Source organism: Polyodon spathula, chromosome 14, assembly GCF_017654505.1.
Source record: "Polyodon spathula isolate WHYD16114869_AA chromosome 14, ASM1765450v1, whole genome shotgun sequence".
Taxonomy (NCBI): domain Eukaryota; kingdom Metazoa; phylum Chordata; class Actinopteri; order Acipenseriformes; family Polyodontidae; genus Polyodon; species Polyodon spathula.
This window is the reverse complement of record NC_054547.1, coordinates 13,761,248-13,774,450: the sequence shown is the minus strand read 5'-3', so window position 1 is coordinate 13,774,450 and position 13,203 is coordinate 13,761,248. Positions and strand designations below refer to the sequence as shown.

Below are 13,203 nucleotides of genomic sequence, written 5' to 3'. Positions count from 1 at the left end.
TGATATCAATAAAACACTGATCTGTGATGGCCCTGTGTATATTGGTAGGTCAGGCAGCCCCTGGCTGTTTTATTTAGTGTGTTCTGCACCTCGCTGTACAGACACTTGCAGTCTGGTTTCATATTTGTTTATTTATGATGACAGTTGATAACCATTTGGCTCCACCATCCTTTCACAGCTTTTTTATTTTTAACCCAGCTGTCAATGTAAAACATATGAAGGTAAATCGCGTAGTCTGCAGTATAGAAGGAACATTTTTATCTGCAAATTCTGTAAATGTCACAGTTTCCTGATTCAGGAAGTTATCGTGTGGGTGGAGACAACCAGACAACCAATTAGCTTTAAAAGTGAGTTGTTTTTATTCGCTGATACACAATTTCAACATATTGTTAAGAAACTGAGGTCTATTACGCAGTAATGAAAAGAATGTGGAAATAATGGTGTTTCTTTTTCCTCAGCTGAAGATTTCTGCACAGAAAGAGGAACCTTCCTTCAAAATGCTCAGTCCTTGTGATTGTCCAGTGATAAAGAAAGAAAATAAAACAAGGTATGCTATATATATATATATATATATATATATATATATATATATATATATATATATATATATATATATATATATATATATATATATATGTGTGTGTTTTACCTTTTAATGAAGTAAAACTGGTGAAAGCAATAACAAGATCAGAAAAAGCTCTACCAGAAAATGCATTTATTTTCTGTAAATCAATGTAGCCCTGTTGATTTAACACTGGCCAATTTCATGGATAAACCTTGGTGTTGACGACTTACAACATGTATTTAATTTATTTTTTCTAAATCCGTGTTATGTTTATAAATAGTTACGAAATATACAAAGCAAAAAGTTAAATAACAATTTAAATAAGCATAACAAGACTACTGTTCTGTGCTACTTCAAGCAAATACACAAGGGAGTTTGTTTCTATACACAGCAATGACTATAAATGTTTTCATTTTACTAATGTGCTGTGCATGTATTATAATACATTTATTATTTTTAAAGAGTGGGGAAATGTTATGCAAATGTTGTTTCACTGAGTGAATTATCTGGCTGTATTCCATTTTAATTTTTATTTCTGCACCGAACCATGCTGTATATTAATTAAGATCATAATCAGTTATACACATCTTAGCATTACACTTTTCTGTGCAACACACTTTATTGTAAAAATATTCAGTGTTTTATTTTGTGTACATCATAATGTTGCATAAAAAAGGCTCTTAAAGTAGTGCTATCTATTGTCTAAAAGTTTGATCAATAGCTGTTTGCAAGCCTATAAGCTTACAGGACTTAAAATTATGTCATGAGACACACATGAATAATCCATCCACTGCTCTTTAGTTACCTTTTACATACATTATAGTTTCAGGTTGGCCATATAAAAAGTCAATACAATCCAATGAATTCAAAGTCATATCTCTAATACTCATTCCAGTCTATCCTCAACAAAAGATGAACAAATGTAAGTCACCCTGGGTAAGGACATCTGCTAAATAAATAAATCATAATAATAATAATAATAATAATAATAATAATAATAATAATAATAATAATAATAATAATAATAATAATAATAATAATAATAATAATAATAATAATAAAATATTATTATTATTGTTAAAGGCTTTTCCGAAATCAGTACCTGTCATCAATAGTTATTTCTACAAAGATGATTGGGATTAATATGGATTAATATATAATAATATATAATAATATAATATATAATTAATAATAAATTATTATTATTATTATTATTATTAATTAGTAATTTAGCAGATGCTTTTGTCCAAAGTGACTTACAGAGACTTGGGAGTGAACTATGCATCAACAACTGCTGCTGCAGAGTCAACCTCGGTTTGAAGTCTTATCTGAAGAATAGTAATTGTATGGGTTTGTGGATTAAAAAAGTGACAGGGGGTGACATTGACTATTCTTGAGCAGGGTCTGAAACAGTAACCACAAGCTTCTGTAATTCTATCCAGCACTGCAGCTGCACACATTCACCCATGCATTGCCTTCCAACCATAACTACTGGCCACAACGTTTTCCTGTTTGATAGTTTTGATGCTTTATTACTAAGTCATTTACCAAATACGGTTTAGGGCCTTTATTTACAAACATTATATAAATACTGTTTTGAATAGCTAAATAATTACAGTCAGTATGTGTGACTGTTGTTAAATAAGATAATAACAGTCTAGAAAAGTTTCATGAATATCAATGTTTATTTAATTTAGCAAAACACTTTTTTTTTTTTTTAAGTAACTCTTGAGTTGAAGCTTTCTGAAGGCCCTATATACTCCAGTTGGAAGAACAATACAAGTCAGTAGCAACATTCTGTTGGTTGTACAATGTTGAATTTAAAGACAGTTTCTGATGGAAATGTATAGGGTTACCATCGTTAGTATGGCAGTTATGGTTGTTTTGGCAGCTTTTGTGAAATTGTTGATTAAATTGGAGTCTAATAGCCTTTTACTTTTTAATGCATCTTGATAAGGTTTGTGTTGGGTAATTATGCTTCTCCATTTGCGGCAGTAGAACATTTCCTTGGTTAGTTATGTTATATGGGGAAGAATGCTGATGAGCTTAGATTTGTTGTTTTGTTTTTTTCCAGTGTTTATGACGTTAACACAGTAAAAGGGTGGAAAAGTTCAGGATTTTTTTTTTAAATGTTGTAGGGTAAAGGAAAAAGAGATGAAGAACAGACTGAGCCTCCTACTGACGAAATCAGAATCTCATGAAAATGTCAACCCACAATCCATGAAAAGCCTAGCGACTGCAAGGTGAGCATTTCTGAAACAAAGCTGAAGGGAAACCCCCTCGCCATTACAGGTAGTTAGGAGTAGATTTGTGTTTCTCACCTTTGAAATGTCAGAAGTAGAGATTACAGACACAACACGTACTGAGTCGTAGTGTATCATTGAAATATGAACTGTTTGATTTCCAATGATACCTTGGTACATTTGACAGATGTTCCACTTATTTTGTGTTACCTTATATAATAGTACTATATAGTTAGAATTTTCCCATTTTGTGCTTTGATGACACATACAGTATGATACATTTCCCTTTGTTTCCTTGGTTTTGAGTATTCCCAGCTTACATTAAAATATTTTATGCTGTGACAAAATGCAAACACATTGTGATTTGTTTACTTATGTCAATCAATTATCCTTTTTATATGCAGCATATCCCCTGAAGAGGCTTTGAAGTGGAGTGACTCTTTTGAGAAACTGCTTGCTAATAAAGGTGAGTTTGTTTTTCTATAATACTTCTATTTAACACAAGGTAGTGTATTAAGTTTTCCAAGACATACATTTCAATTGTTTATAATGACCTCAATTAAAACTTCATGGGTATCTGCTTTGACTGCTTGCTTCAACTTTAGAAAACACCAAAGATAGTTTCAGAAAGAATTAGTTTAAAACTCTTAAAATTATGTCATGAGACACACATGAATAATCCATCCACTGCTCTTTAGTTACCTTTTACATACACTATAGTTTCAGGTTGGCCATATAAAAAGTCAATACAATCCAATGAATTCAAAGTCATATCTCTAATACTCATTCCAGTCTATCCTCAACAAAAGATGAACAACTGTAAGTCACCCTGGGTAAGGGCGTCTGCTAATAAATAAATAAATAAATACATAATAATAATAATAATAATAAATGTTAAAGGCTTTAACATCATCCGTCCCTGATAACAATCATGTGTTTCTACTAACCTAATTCAATTATTATTATTATTATTATTATTAGTTAGTAGTAGTAGTAGTAGTAGTAGTAGTAGTAGTAGTAGTAGTAGTAGTAGTAGTTTTAGTATTAGTATTAGTATTAGCATTAATGTTTATTTGAGAGCTGTAGATATTTCCCAGCTAATACACCTGGGAAATGTGTTTCTTTAAAGTGCTTTTTAAAACACAAAAAGTAATGACAAAAGCTAAGGTTTACAATTTTAGAAAGGCAAACTATGAAGGTATGAAACAGAGACTAACAGAAGTAGATTGGAGTAAAATAGAGAAAACATCCACAGAAAAAGGATGGCTGTTTTTTAAAAATGTAGTACTAGAGGCGCAAAACAATTACATCCCAAAAGTAGACAAATCTAAATCTAAAACTAAATTGCCAAAATGGTTTAATAGAGCAATTAAAAAATATTCAGCAAAAAAAAGGCACTTTACAGAGCGTTTAAAAGGGACAATATATAAAGTACACAGAAAGAGTACACAGAACTGCAAGCGCAAGTCAAAAAGGAAGTTATAAAGGCCAGGAGAGAAATAGAAATAAACATTGCTAAAGGGGCTAAAACCAGAATATTTTTCCAATATTACAACAGAAAGAGAACATTCATAGGGGAGGTTAAATGTCTAAGATACAAATGGCAAAATCATAGACGAAGAAAAAAAAATAGCAAATATATTAAATGATTACTTTTCACAAATTTTTACAAAGGAGGATATGGACAACATGCCCCACATGTCAACTTGTTCCTATCCACTTTTAAATAACTTTAGCATAACATAAAGAGTAATACTTGGATGTGTACTAGATAAGATATCTCTCCTACAGCGTATGTATACCCTTTTCAACTTGGGGACACATACATGTAGTGTATTAAAATGATCCCCTGGTACAAATGAATAAATGTACAAGCTATGAGCCAGATGATGTGTGCCCAGAGGCTGTCAGCCAAGGTTCTTGAAGGTGGAACACTCGTTCCACCTACTTTAGAAGCAATTTTAAGGGAAATCTACAAAGCTTGAGCGAGTATCATTGACACGGCAGAGAAGGCTTGCTTGATTATTTGGTACCACTTTAGTTTAAGGACTTGTTATAAACTATTAATAATGCATCCATACAATGTGTTATAAATAACATTAGACATTCCATAGCACACATAATTAAGTTATTTATAAGAACCCGTATTACTTTCTAACATTACACAAAGCTTTAAATGAGTAACATTTTTAGTTAGAAACATTTTCTTAAACATTGTTGCAATAAACTGTTTTTTCATGTCAATAATTGTCAAGATATTTAAGAACACATTTCTTGATGTTTTATTAATGAATCTTATTGATTGTTTCTTGGAATCTCATTTGATCTCGAGTGCTCTCACGTCTCCCCTCTTCAGATATATTTGTCTAGCACCTTCAATAACACTTACAACACTATTACAGATGGATTGGACACCTTTACTACATTCTTAAAGAGCCAGTTTAGTGAGGAGAACATTGAATTCTGGTTGGCCTGTGAGGACTTCAAGAAAAACAAATCCACTAAACTGGCCTCCCAGGCTAAGAAGATTTATTCAGTTTACATAGAAACAGCAGCTCCTAAAGAGGTATGTTATGGGTCTTCTTACCAAACAGTGTCCAATTGAGTGGCCATAAGGATACCATTGTTCTTTGTGTGGGATATCTTTCAGGTGAAACTTGTGTTGCACCTTGAAGCCTACATATATTTCTCTTTGAGTAATACATAAAATGTGCATTGAGAGTGACATGAAGAATATTTTGTTACTTGGTTACTAACACTAAAGTAAGACCATGTTTGACTTGGAACTTGCTCAAGTCAAACTGAAGCCTTAATAATTATATTACAGAAGTACATACTTCTTACCAGTTGGACAGTAAGACAAGGTCCAGGAACTGACTTTGTAAAAGAATGAGGTAGCCATCTTAAGCCAAAGTAGTATTAATTAAAATGTAATATTTGTTTCCTCATTTAATCAAACTTCTGACAGCGGAGACGTTTCATCTATCCTGATAAATTTCCAAAGTCAAGTCTTTAATCTTGGGATTTTAAATTACTTATGCCATTTAAATGTTACTCTGCATAAAATATTGCTTAATATTGAAGATTTGGTGCTGTTATATATTAAGCAAATCTAATTTGGGATGTTTTCCAGAACTTTCTTGTTAAAATCTTAAGAGCCTGAGCACAGCTTTGTGTGAACAAAAGCCTTCCTTCAAAGAATCTACTTATTAGATGGAATATATATATATATATATATATATATATATATATACACACACACACACACACACACACACACACACACACACACACACACACACACACAGTGCCTATAGACACACCATACTCCACACTGTTAAGGGGAAAAAGTTTTTTATTGAGAAAAAAATTATATATTAAAAATACAAACTTGAAAGATCTAATTGGATAAGTCTCCACCCCACTGAGTTAATACTTGGTGAAAGCACCTTTGGCAGCAATTACAGCTGTGAGTCTTTTGGGATAGGTCTCTACCAACTTTGCACACCTGAATTTGGCAATATTTGACCATTCTTCTTTACAAAACTGTTCAAGCTCTGTCAAGTTCCCTGGGGAGCGTTGATGAACAGCAATCTTAAAGTCATGCCACAAGTTTTCAATTGGATTTAGGTCAGTTCTCTGACTGGGCCACTCAAAGACATTTACCATTTTGTTTCTTAGCCACTACAGTATAGCTTTGGCTGTGTGCTTTGAGTCGTTGTCACGCTGAAAGGTGAACTTCTGTCCCAGTTTCAGCTTTCTTGCAGATAGCAGCAGGTTTTTCTCAAGGACTTCTCTATACTTAGCTCCATTCATTTTCCCTTCTATCCTGACAAGTGCCCTTGTCCCTGCCGATGAGAAACATCCCCATAAAATGATGCTGCCACCACCATGATTCACAGTAGGGATGGTGTTCTTTGGGTGATGCATTGTGTTTGGTTTGCGCCAAACATAACGCTTTGCATTTATGCCAAAAAGTTCCATTTTAGTTTCGTCAGACCACAAAACTTTTTTCCACATGTCTACAGAATCTCCTGAGTATTATTTTGCATACTTCAAACACGATTCAAGGTGGGCTTTCTTGAGTAATGGCTTCCTTCTTGCTACCCTATGATACAGGTCAGATTTGTAGAGTGCTTGGGATATTATTGTCACATGCATACTTTGACCAGTCTTGGCCATAAACGCCTGTAGCTCTTGCAAAGTTGCCATTGGCCTCTTGGTAGCCTCTCTGATCAGTCTCCTTCTTGCTCGGTCATCCAGTTTGGAGGGATGGCCTGATGTAGGCAGGGTCTTGGTGGTGCCATACACCTTCCACTTCTTAATAATCGTCTTGATCATGCTCCAAGGGATATTCAAGGCCTTTTATATTTTTTATACCCATCCCCTGATCTGTGCCTTTCAACAACTTTGTACCAAGGTGCTTTGAAAGCACCTTGGTACTCATGGTTGAGTCTTTGCTTTGAAATGCAATACACAGCAGAGAGAACCAACAGAAACTGCAGAATTTACTCTGGAATCATGTGAATCACTACAATTTGACACAGGTGGAGGCCACTTAACTTGGTGTGTGATTTTGAAGGTGATTGGTTACACCTGAGCTAATTTAGGATTGCTATTACAAGGGTGGTGGACACTTATCCAACCAAGCTATTTCAGATTTTATTTTTAATTAATTTTCTACAAATTTCTAGAATATTTTTTTCACTTGGAAGTTGTAGGGTAGGGTAGCATGTGTAGATGAAAAAAATATATATTTTAATGCATTTTAATTGCAGGCTATAAGGCAACAAAAGATTTTGAAAGGGGGTGTAGACTTTCTACAGTCACTGTATGTATGTGTGTGTATGTGTGTGTGTGTATATATATATATATATATATATATATATATATATATATATATATATATATAATATACAAATTGACCCCCACAAGGTGGGAGTGTGTGTAAACATTATACATTTAATAGCTCACCCCGTTCTATTTATATATATATATATATATATATATATATATATATATATATATATATATATATATATATATATATATATATATATATATATACAGTGCCGAGAAAGTTTGTGAACCCCTTAGGATTTTCACATATTTCACATATTTTAAAGCTAAAATGTTATTAGATCTTAATGTAAGTCCTAATAATAGATAAAGATAACCTGATTAAACAAATTACACAAAAACATGATACTTTTTCAACATTTATCCACAAATGATTCAACATTCAATATCCATGTGTGAAAAAGTATGTGAACCTTTAGATTCAGTAATTGGTGGCACCCCCTTGAGCAGCAATGACTTCAGCTAAGCGTTTCCTGTAACTATTGGTCAGTCTCTCACATCGGTTTTGAGGAATTTTGGCCCATTCCTCCTTACCAAACTGCTTTGAGGGCTTCCTTGCATGGACAGCTCGCTTCAGGTCCTGCCACAACATTTTGATGGGGTTAAGGGACTAGGCCATTCTAAAATGCGGAATTTCTTCTTCTGCAGCCATTCTTTTGTAGATCTGCTTGTATGTTTAGAATCATTGTTTTGCTGCATGATCAACTTTCGGTTCAGCTTCAGTTTATGGACGGATGACCTGACATTCTCCTCTAGAATCTTCTGATACAATGCAGAATTCATGGTCGTGTAAATGATGGCAAGTGGCAAAGCTGGTAAAGCATCCCCAAACCATTACACTCCCACCACCATTCTTGACGGCTGGGATGAGGTTCTTCTGTTCGAACGCATTGTTTGGTTTTCGCCAGGAGTTTACTTACTTTTTCACGTACCCCGAATCTTAATTACTGGTGCTCATTGTTTGTTTAATTCATACATCATTTTGTTTCAAAAGACATGGAATTGGTTTATATAAACCCTATTGGATAGTAAAGAAAAGAAAACTATGGAATTTTCATGATTATCATTGGGGTGTACAAACTTTTTTTTCAGCACAAACTTTTTTTTCAGCACTGTATATATATATATATATATATATATATATATATATATATATATATATATATATATATATACACACACATACAGTGCCTTGCAAAAGTATTCAGACCCCTGACCAATTCTCTTATATTATTGAATTACAAATGGTACATTGAAATTTCGTTCTGTTCGATATTTTATTTTAAAACACTTAAACTCAAAAGCAATTATTGTAAGGTGACATTGGTTTTATGTTGGGAAATATTTTTAAGAAAAATAAAAAACAGAAATATCTGGCTTGCACAAGTATTCAACCCCCACACATTAATATTTGGTAGAGCCACCTTTCGCTACAATAACAACTTTAAGTCTTTTGGAGTAAGTATGTACCAGCTTTGCACACAGTGTCAGAGTGATTTTGACCCATTCTTCTTGGCAGATTTGCTCCAGGTTGTTCAGGTTGGTTGGACGACGCTTGTGGACCACAATTTTCAAATGGTGCCACAGATTCTCAATGGCATTGAGATCAGGACTTTGACTAGGCCACTGTAGGACATTCACCTTTTTGTTCTTGATCCACTCCAATGTTGCTTTGGCCTTGTGCTTGGAATCATTGTCCTGCTGAAAGGTGAATTTCCTCCCAAGCTTCAGTCTTTTAGTGGACTGAAGCAGATTCTCTTGTTGTATTTTGTTGTATTTTGCTCCATCCGTTCTTTCTTCAATTGTAATAAGATGCCCAGTCCCTGCTGATGAGAAGCATACCTACAGCTCTATCTTGGTCTCATCTGACCACAAAACCTTTTTCCCACATCGCAGCTTGGTCTCTCTCATGCTTTCTGGTAAACTCCAGATGTGCTTTCAGATGGTACTTTTTGAGTAACGGCTTCTTTCTTGCCACCCTCCCATACAGGCCAGTGTTATGCAGAGCTCTTGATATGGTTGACTGGTGCACCATTACTCCACTCCCAGCCACTGAACTCTGTAGCTCCTTCAAAGTGATTGTTGGTCTCTCTGTGGCTTCTCTCACAAGCCTCCTTCTTGTTTGAGCACAGAGTTTTGAGGGACGGCCTTTTCTTGGCAGTGCCTGGGTGGTGTGATGCAGCTTCCACTTCCTGATTATTGATCCAACTGTGCTCACTAGGATATCCAATCACTTGGAAATTACTTTGTACCCTTTCCTTATTCTATGCATTTGTATTACTTTATCTCTAACTTCTGTAGAATGCTCTTTGGTCTTCATTTTCCTTTAGATTCACAGCCTTACCAATGATCCTTCAACAGTGGGGTTTTTATCCAGAAAATGTGACAGCAACTTTAATGGTTCACAAGTGGAGGCCAATGGTAAGGTAATTGTGTTCTCATTAGGGCAATTTCTTTCATCGGTACAAAATGGGAGTTTCCACAGCACAGGTGTTGAATACTTATGCAAGCAAGATATTTCATAACATAAAACCAATGTCACCTTACAATAACTGATTCTGAGTTTCAGAGTTTAAAAATAAAATATCAAACAGAATGAAATTTCAATGTACCATTTGTAATTTGGTAATATGAGAGAATTGGTCAGGGGTCTGAATACTTTTGCAAGGCACTGTGTAATATATATATATATATATATATATATATATATATATATATATATATATATATATATATATATATATATATATATATTATATACAACTGACATTTAAATTTGTTGCATCTTAACTGAAAAGGAGAAGTAAATTATATAAACAAAACCCAGTTTTACCTTGAATGTTGTACAGTATTAAAGGAAACTGCAATGAAAATCAGTAATTACACTACAACAGCAGAATTAACAATGAAACGTGAAGCTTTCTACAATTAATATATTTGTATTGTAATAAACTGTTATTTATATGACACACACAACATACAAACCAAGGTAAAATGTACTTGGTTATTTTGTTCATCCAATACAGTTTTTTGTTTTTTGCAGAACACTGCCCAGTGCTAAAATGATCTTAATTAACATGCTTCTCTTTTTCCAGGTGAACATCGACTTTTCTACACGCCAGATTATTAAACAGAATGTCCGGAATCCTAAGCAATCTTGCTTTGACGCAGCCCAGAGCGTAATCTACAGCTTAATGAAAAAGGACTGTTACCCAAGGTTTCTAAATTCAGACATCTATTTGAATCTGATCCAGAAGAAACCACCCAGCAACATGTTCAGAAGACGGTCACGATCTTGTGTCTTCAATGACCGCACTGAAGCAGAAACTGACTTTGGAATTTGGCTGTAAGAGCTGAAATAGTCACCATATATTTTTACATATACTGGCTGTATTATAGTATACTGGATAAGCACATACTATTTGGAGAATTATTTTGAAACCTTTTCAAAGTACCAACAGTAGTATTTTGAACAGAAGGTTTAACTCTAAAAAGCCATTTCTAAGTACAGTGGGATTGTGCCACTAGAAATAATTTGTTGTAGAAAACTTTGCCTGCACTCAAACTTGCCATATAAAGATTTCCTGTCGTTTTGTGATGTGATTCTGTAAAAAAGAATAGGGTGCAGAGAGGCATTGATGTTCAGGTTCAGTGATGCAGAATATGTTATTCATATGTTATTACCTTAAAAACATCAAAAGTGTTTGCTGTTTTTAGAGTATAGTATTACACGTTCCTTAGGTTTGTTTGAACAATATTTTGGATTGAAATTTGTCAATGAAGGTGAAGATGTGTTTTTACTGAATTTAACTCAAATCGCTGGGAATAGCAAAATTCCTGACAGTTCTGAATATCAATTTGTATTCGGGATCTGCACTACTTACTTTGTAGCACAAATCAATGTGGATGCCAGCAGTGGTCCAACAGATACATTCAGTAATAATCAGAAATAAGATTGTCCATCCAAAAATATACCTCAAGGGTCTATACTTTATGTTAGTTTTTAAAATAAAGGACAAAAACAACAATTATTATTATAACCAACCGGATAAATATGTATGGCGTTTTGAAATACAATTACATGTAGCACGATCTCTGCTTAAATGCGTGCTCTATACATATATTATTATAAATGCTTCATTAATATTAAGTAATATTCAAATTACAAAAGGCATACAGCCAAACAGATATCAGCAAAGCTTTCATAATGAGATCTCATAATGCAATTATTTTTTAACATGTAATTAATGCTAAAATATGTCAATGTTATTAAATAAGACGTATTTTTATTTTATAAAGCTTTCAAAATAATTTATTGCTAATTGTATAAACATTGTAATGTTTTTATTAAATTATTTAAGGGTTGTAAGCAAATCTTTCCATATTTTTCCATTTGTCTTCATATATACTGATTCTAACAAATTATCTTTAAATGCAGATATACTATTTTGTTTTTTGTGTAAGGATAAACATGTCTGATTGATGTGAGTGTGTGGCAGAGTGTCCCGCCCCCCTTTATGTTTATAAGTGTTTTCTGTTATATGTAGTGTGTTTAATGTTGGTGTTTATGTATAAAATACATGGGATATACATATGGGTTAAGAGCACAAGTGTTTAAAATGTATTTTTTTGTATTTAGGCATGAGGATTGCACAGCACTGCACGTGCAAGTAAAATATTATGTGAGTACGGGGAATTGCACTTTTATTAGTTCACGTGCAGTTGTACCACGACTCCAATTGAATGATTGATTAGCAATCGAGTCTCGGTACAGCTGCATAAAAGCTGCATATTTTCAATCACTCGGGGTTGTGTGTTGGTGAGTGGAGAACGGGAGAGAGAAGGAAGTTTTGAAATAACAATTGCTACAGTGTGCTGGAAGTGCCAGCACGGTACTTGTTTGTCTGTTCGTCCTCTGTCTTGTTTAGTGTTGTCTGTTTTGTTTACCTTTTTATTTTGGCCTCAAGTGCCATGTCCTGTTTTGTGTGCTTTGTTTAAATCTTTTTGTTTATTATTTACAATAAAACCCTGGACGCCGTCGTGTCACAGATTCACCACATTCCTAATTGTTGGAGTCTGCATTTCTGGTCTGACGTCACCCCTACAAAGCCATCCTCTTCACAGGGTTATATAACATATAGAGTTATGACTGCTCAAAAATGTATTGCTTAAAATATAAAAATATAAAACACCTGTATAAGATTTGTAATTGTGCAGTCTGAAATCAAACCTCTGGATTACATATAGATTCAATTCAGAGTTCAATATAAGATTGGTTAAAAGCATATTTCAAACATAAAATACATGAATCTAATAATATGACAAGAGCCACTGTCTTGGTGCTTTCATCACACAGACCATGGACCAATATTCAACCTCACAATGATCAATCTAGAATGCATGTCAGTTTGGTATCATTACATTCCCCAGAATGCCACAGGAGTGGGCCAGGACAAGATGCACTTAATTCTGATTGAACATGGGACACCTGCCTGTTATTAGGCATGTGTGTTAATGTGTGTTCAGGGCAGTCTC

At 33.9% G+C, this 13,203-nt stretch overlaps 1 protein-coding gene across 2 annotated transcripts; it reads left to right on the top strand.

The window, feature by feature from the left end:
* The first annotated feature begins 393 nt into the window (after positions 1-393).
* On the top strand, positions 394-12,235 carry LOC121327389 (regulator of G-protein signaling 18-like). Of its 2 annotated transcripts, XM_041271411.1 has the most exons (6): positions 461-547; positions 2,288-2,347; positions 2,704-2,808; positions 3,213-3,274; positions 5,211-5,374; positions 10,764-12,235. In XM_041271411.1, the coding sequence occupies exons 3-6, from the start codon at positions 2,720-2,722 to the stop codon at positions 11,016-11,018; spliced, it is 570 nt and encodes a 189-aa protein (XP_041127345.1). In that variant the 5' UTR covers positions 461-547; positions 2,288-2,347; positions 2,704-2,719; the 3' UTR covers positions 11,019-12,235. The 2 variants fall into 2 exon arrangements, with proteins under 2 accessions (XP_041127344.1, XP_041127345.1); XM_041271410.1 differs by lacking the exon at positions 2,288-2,347 and having other exon boundaries at positions 394-547.
* The last annotated feature ends 968 nt before the right edge of the window (positions 12,236-13,203 follow it).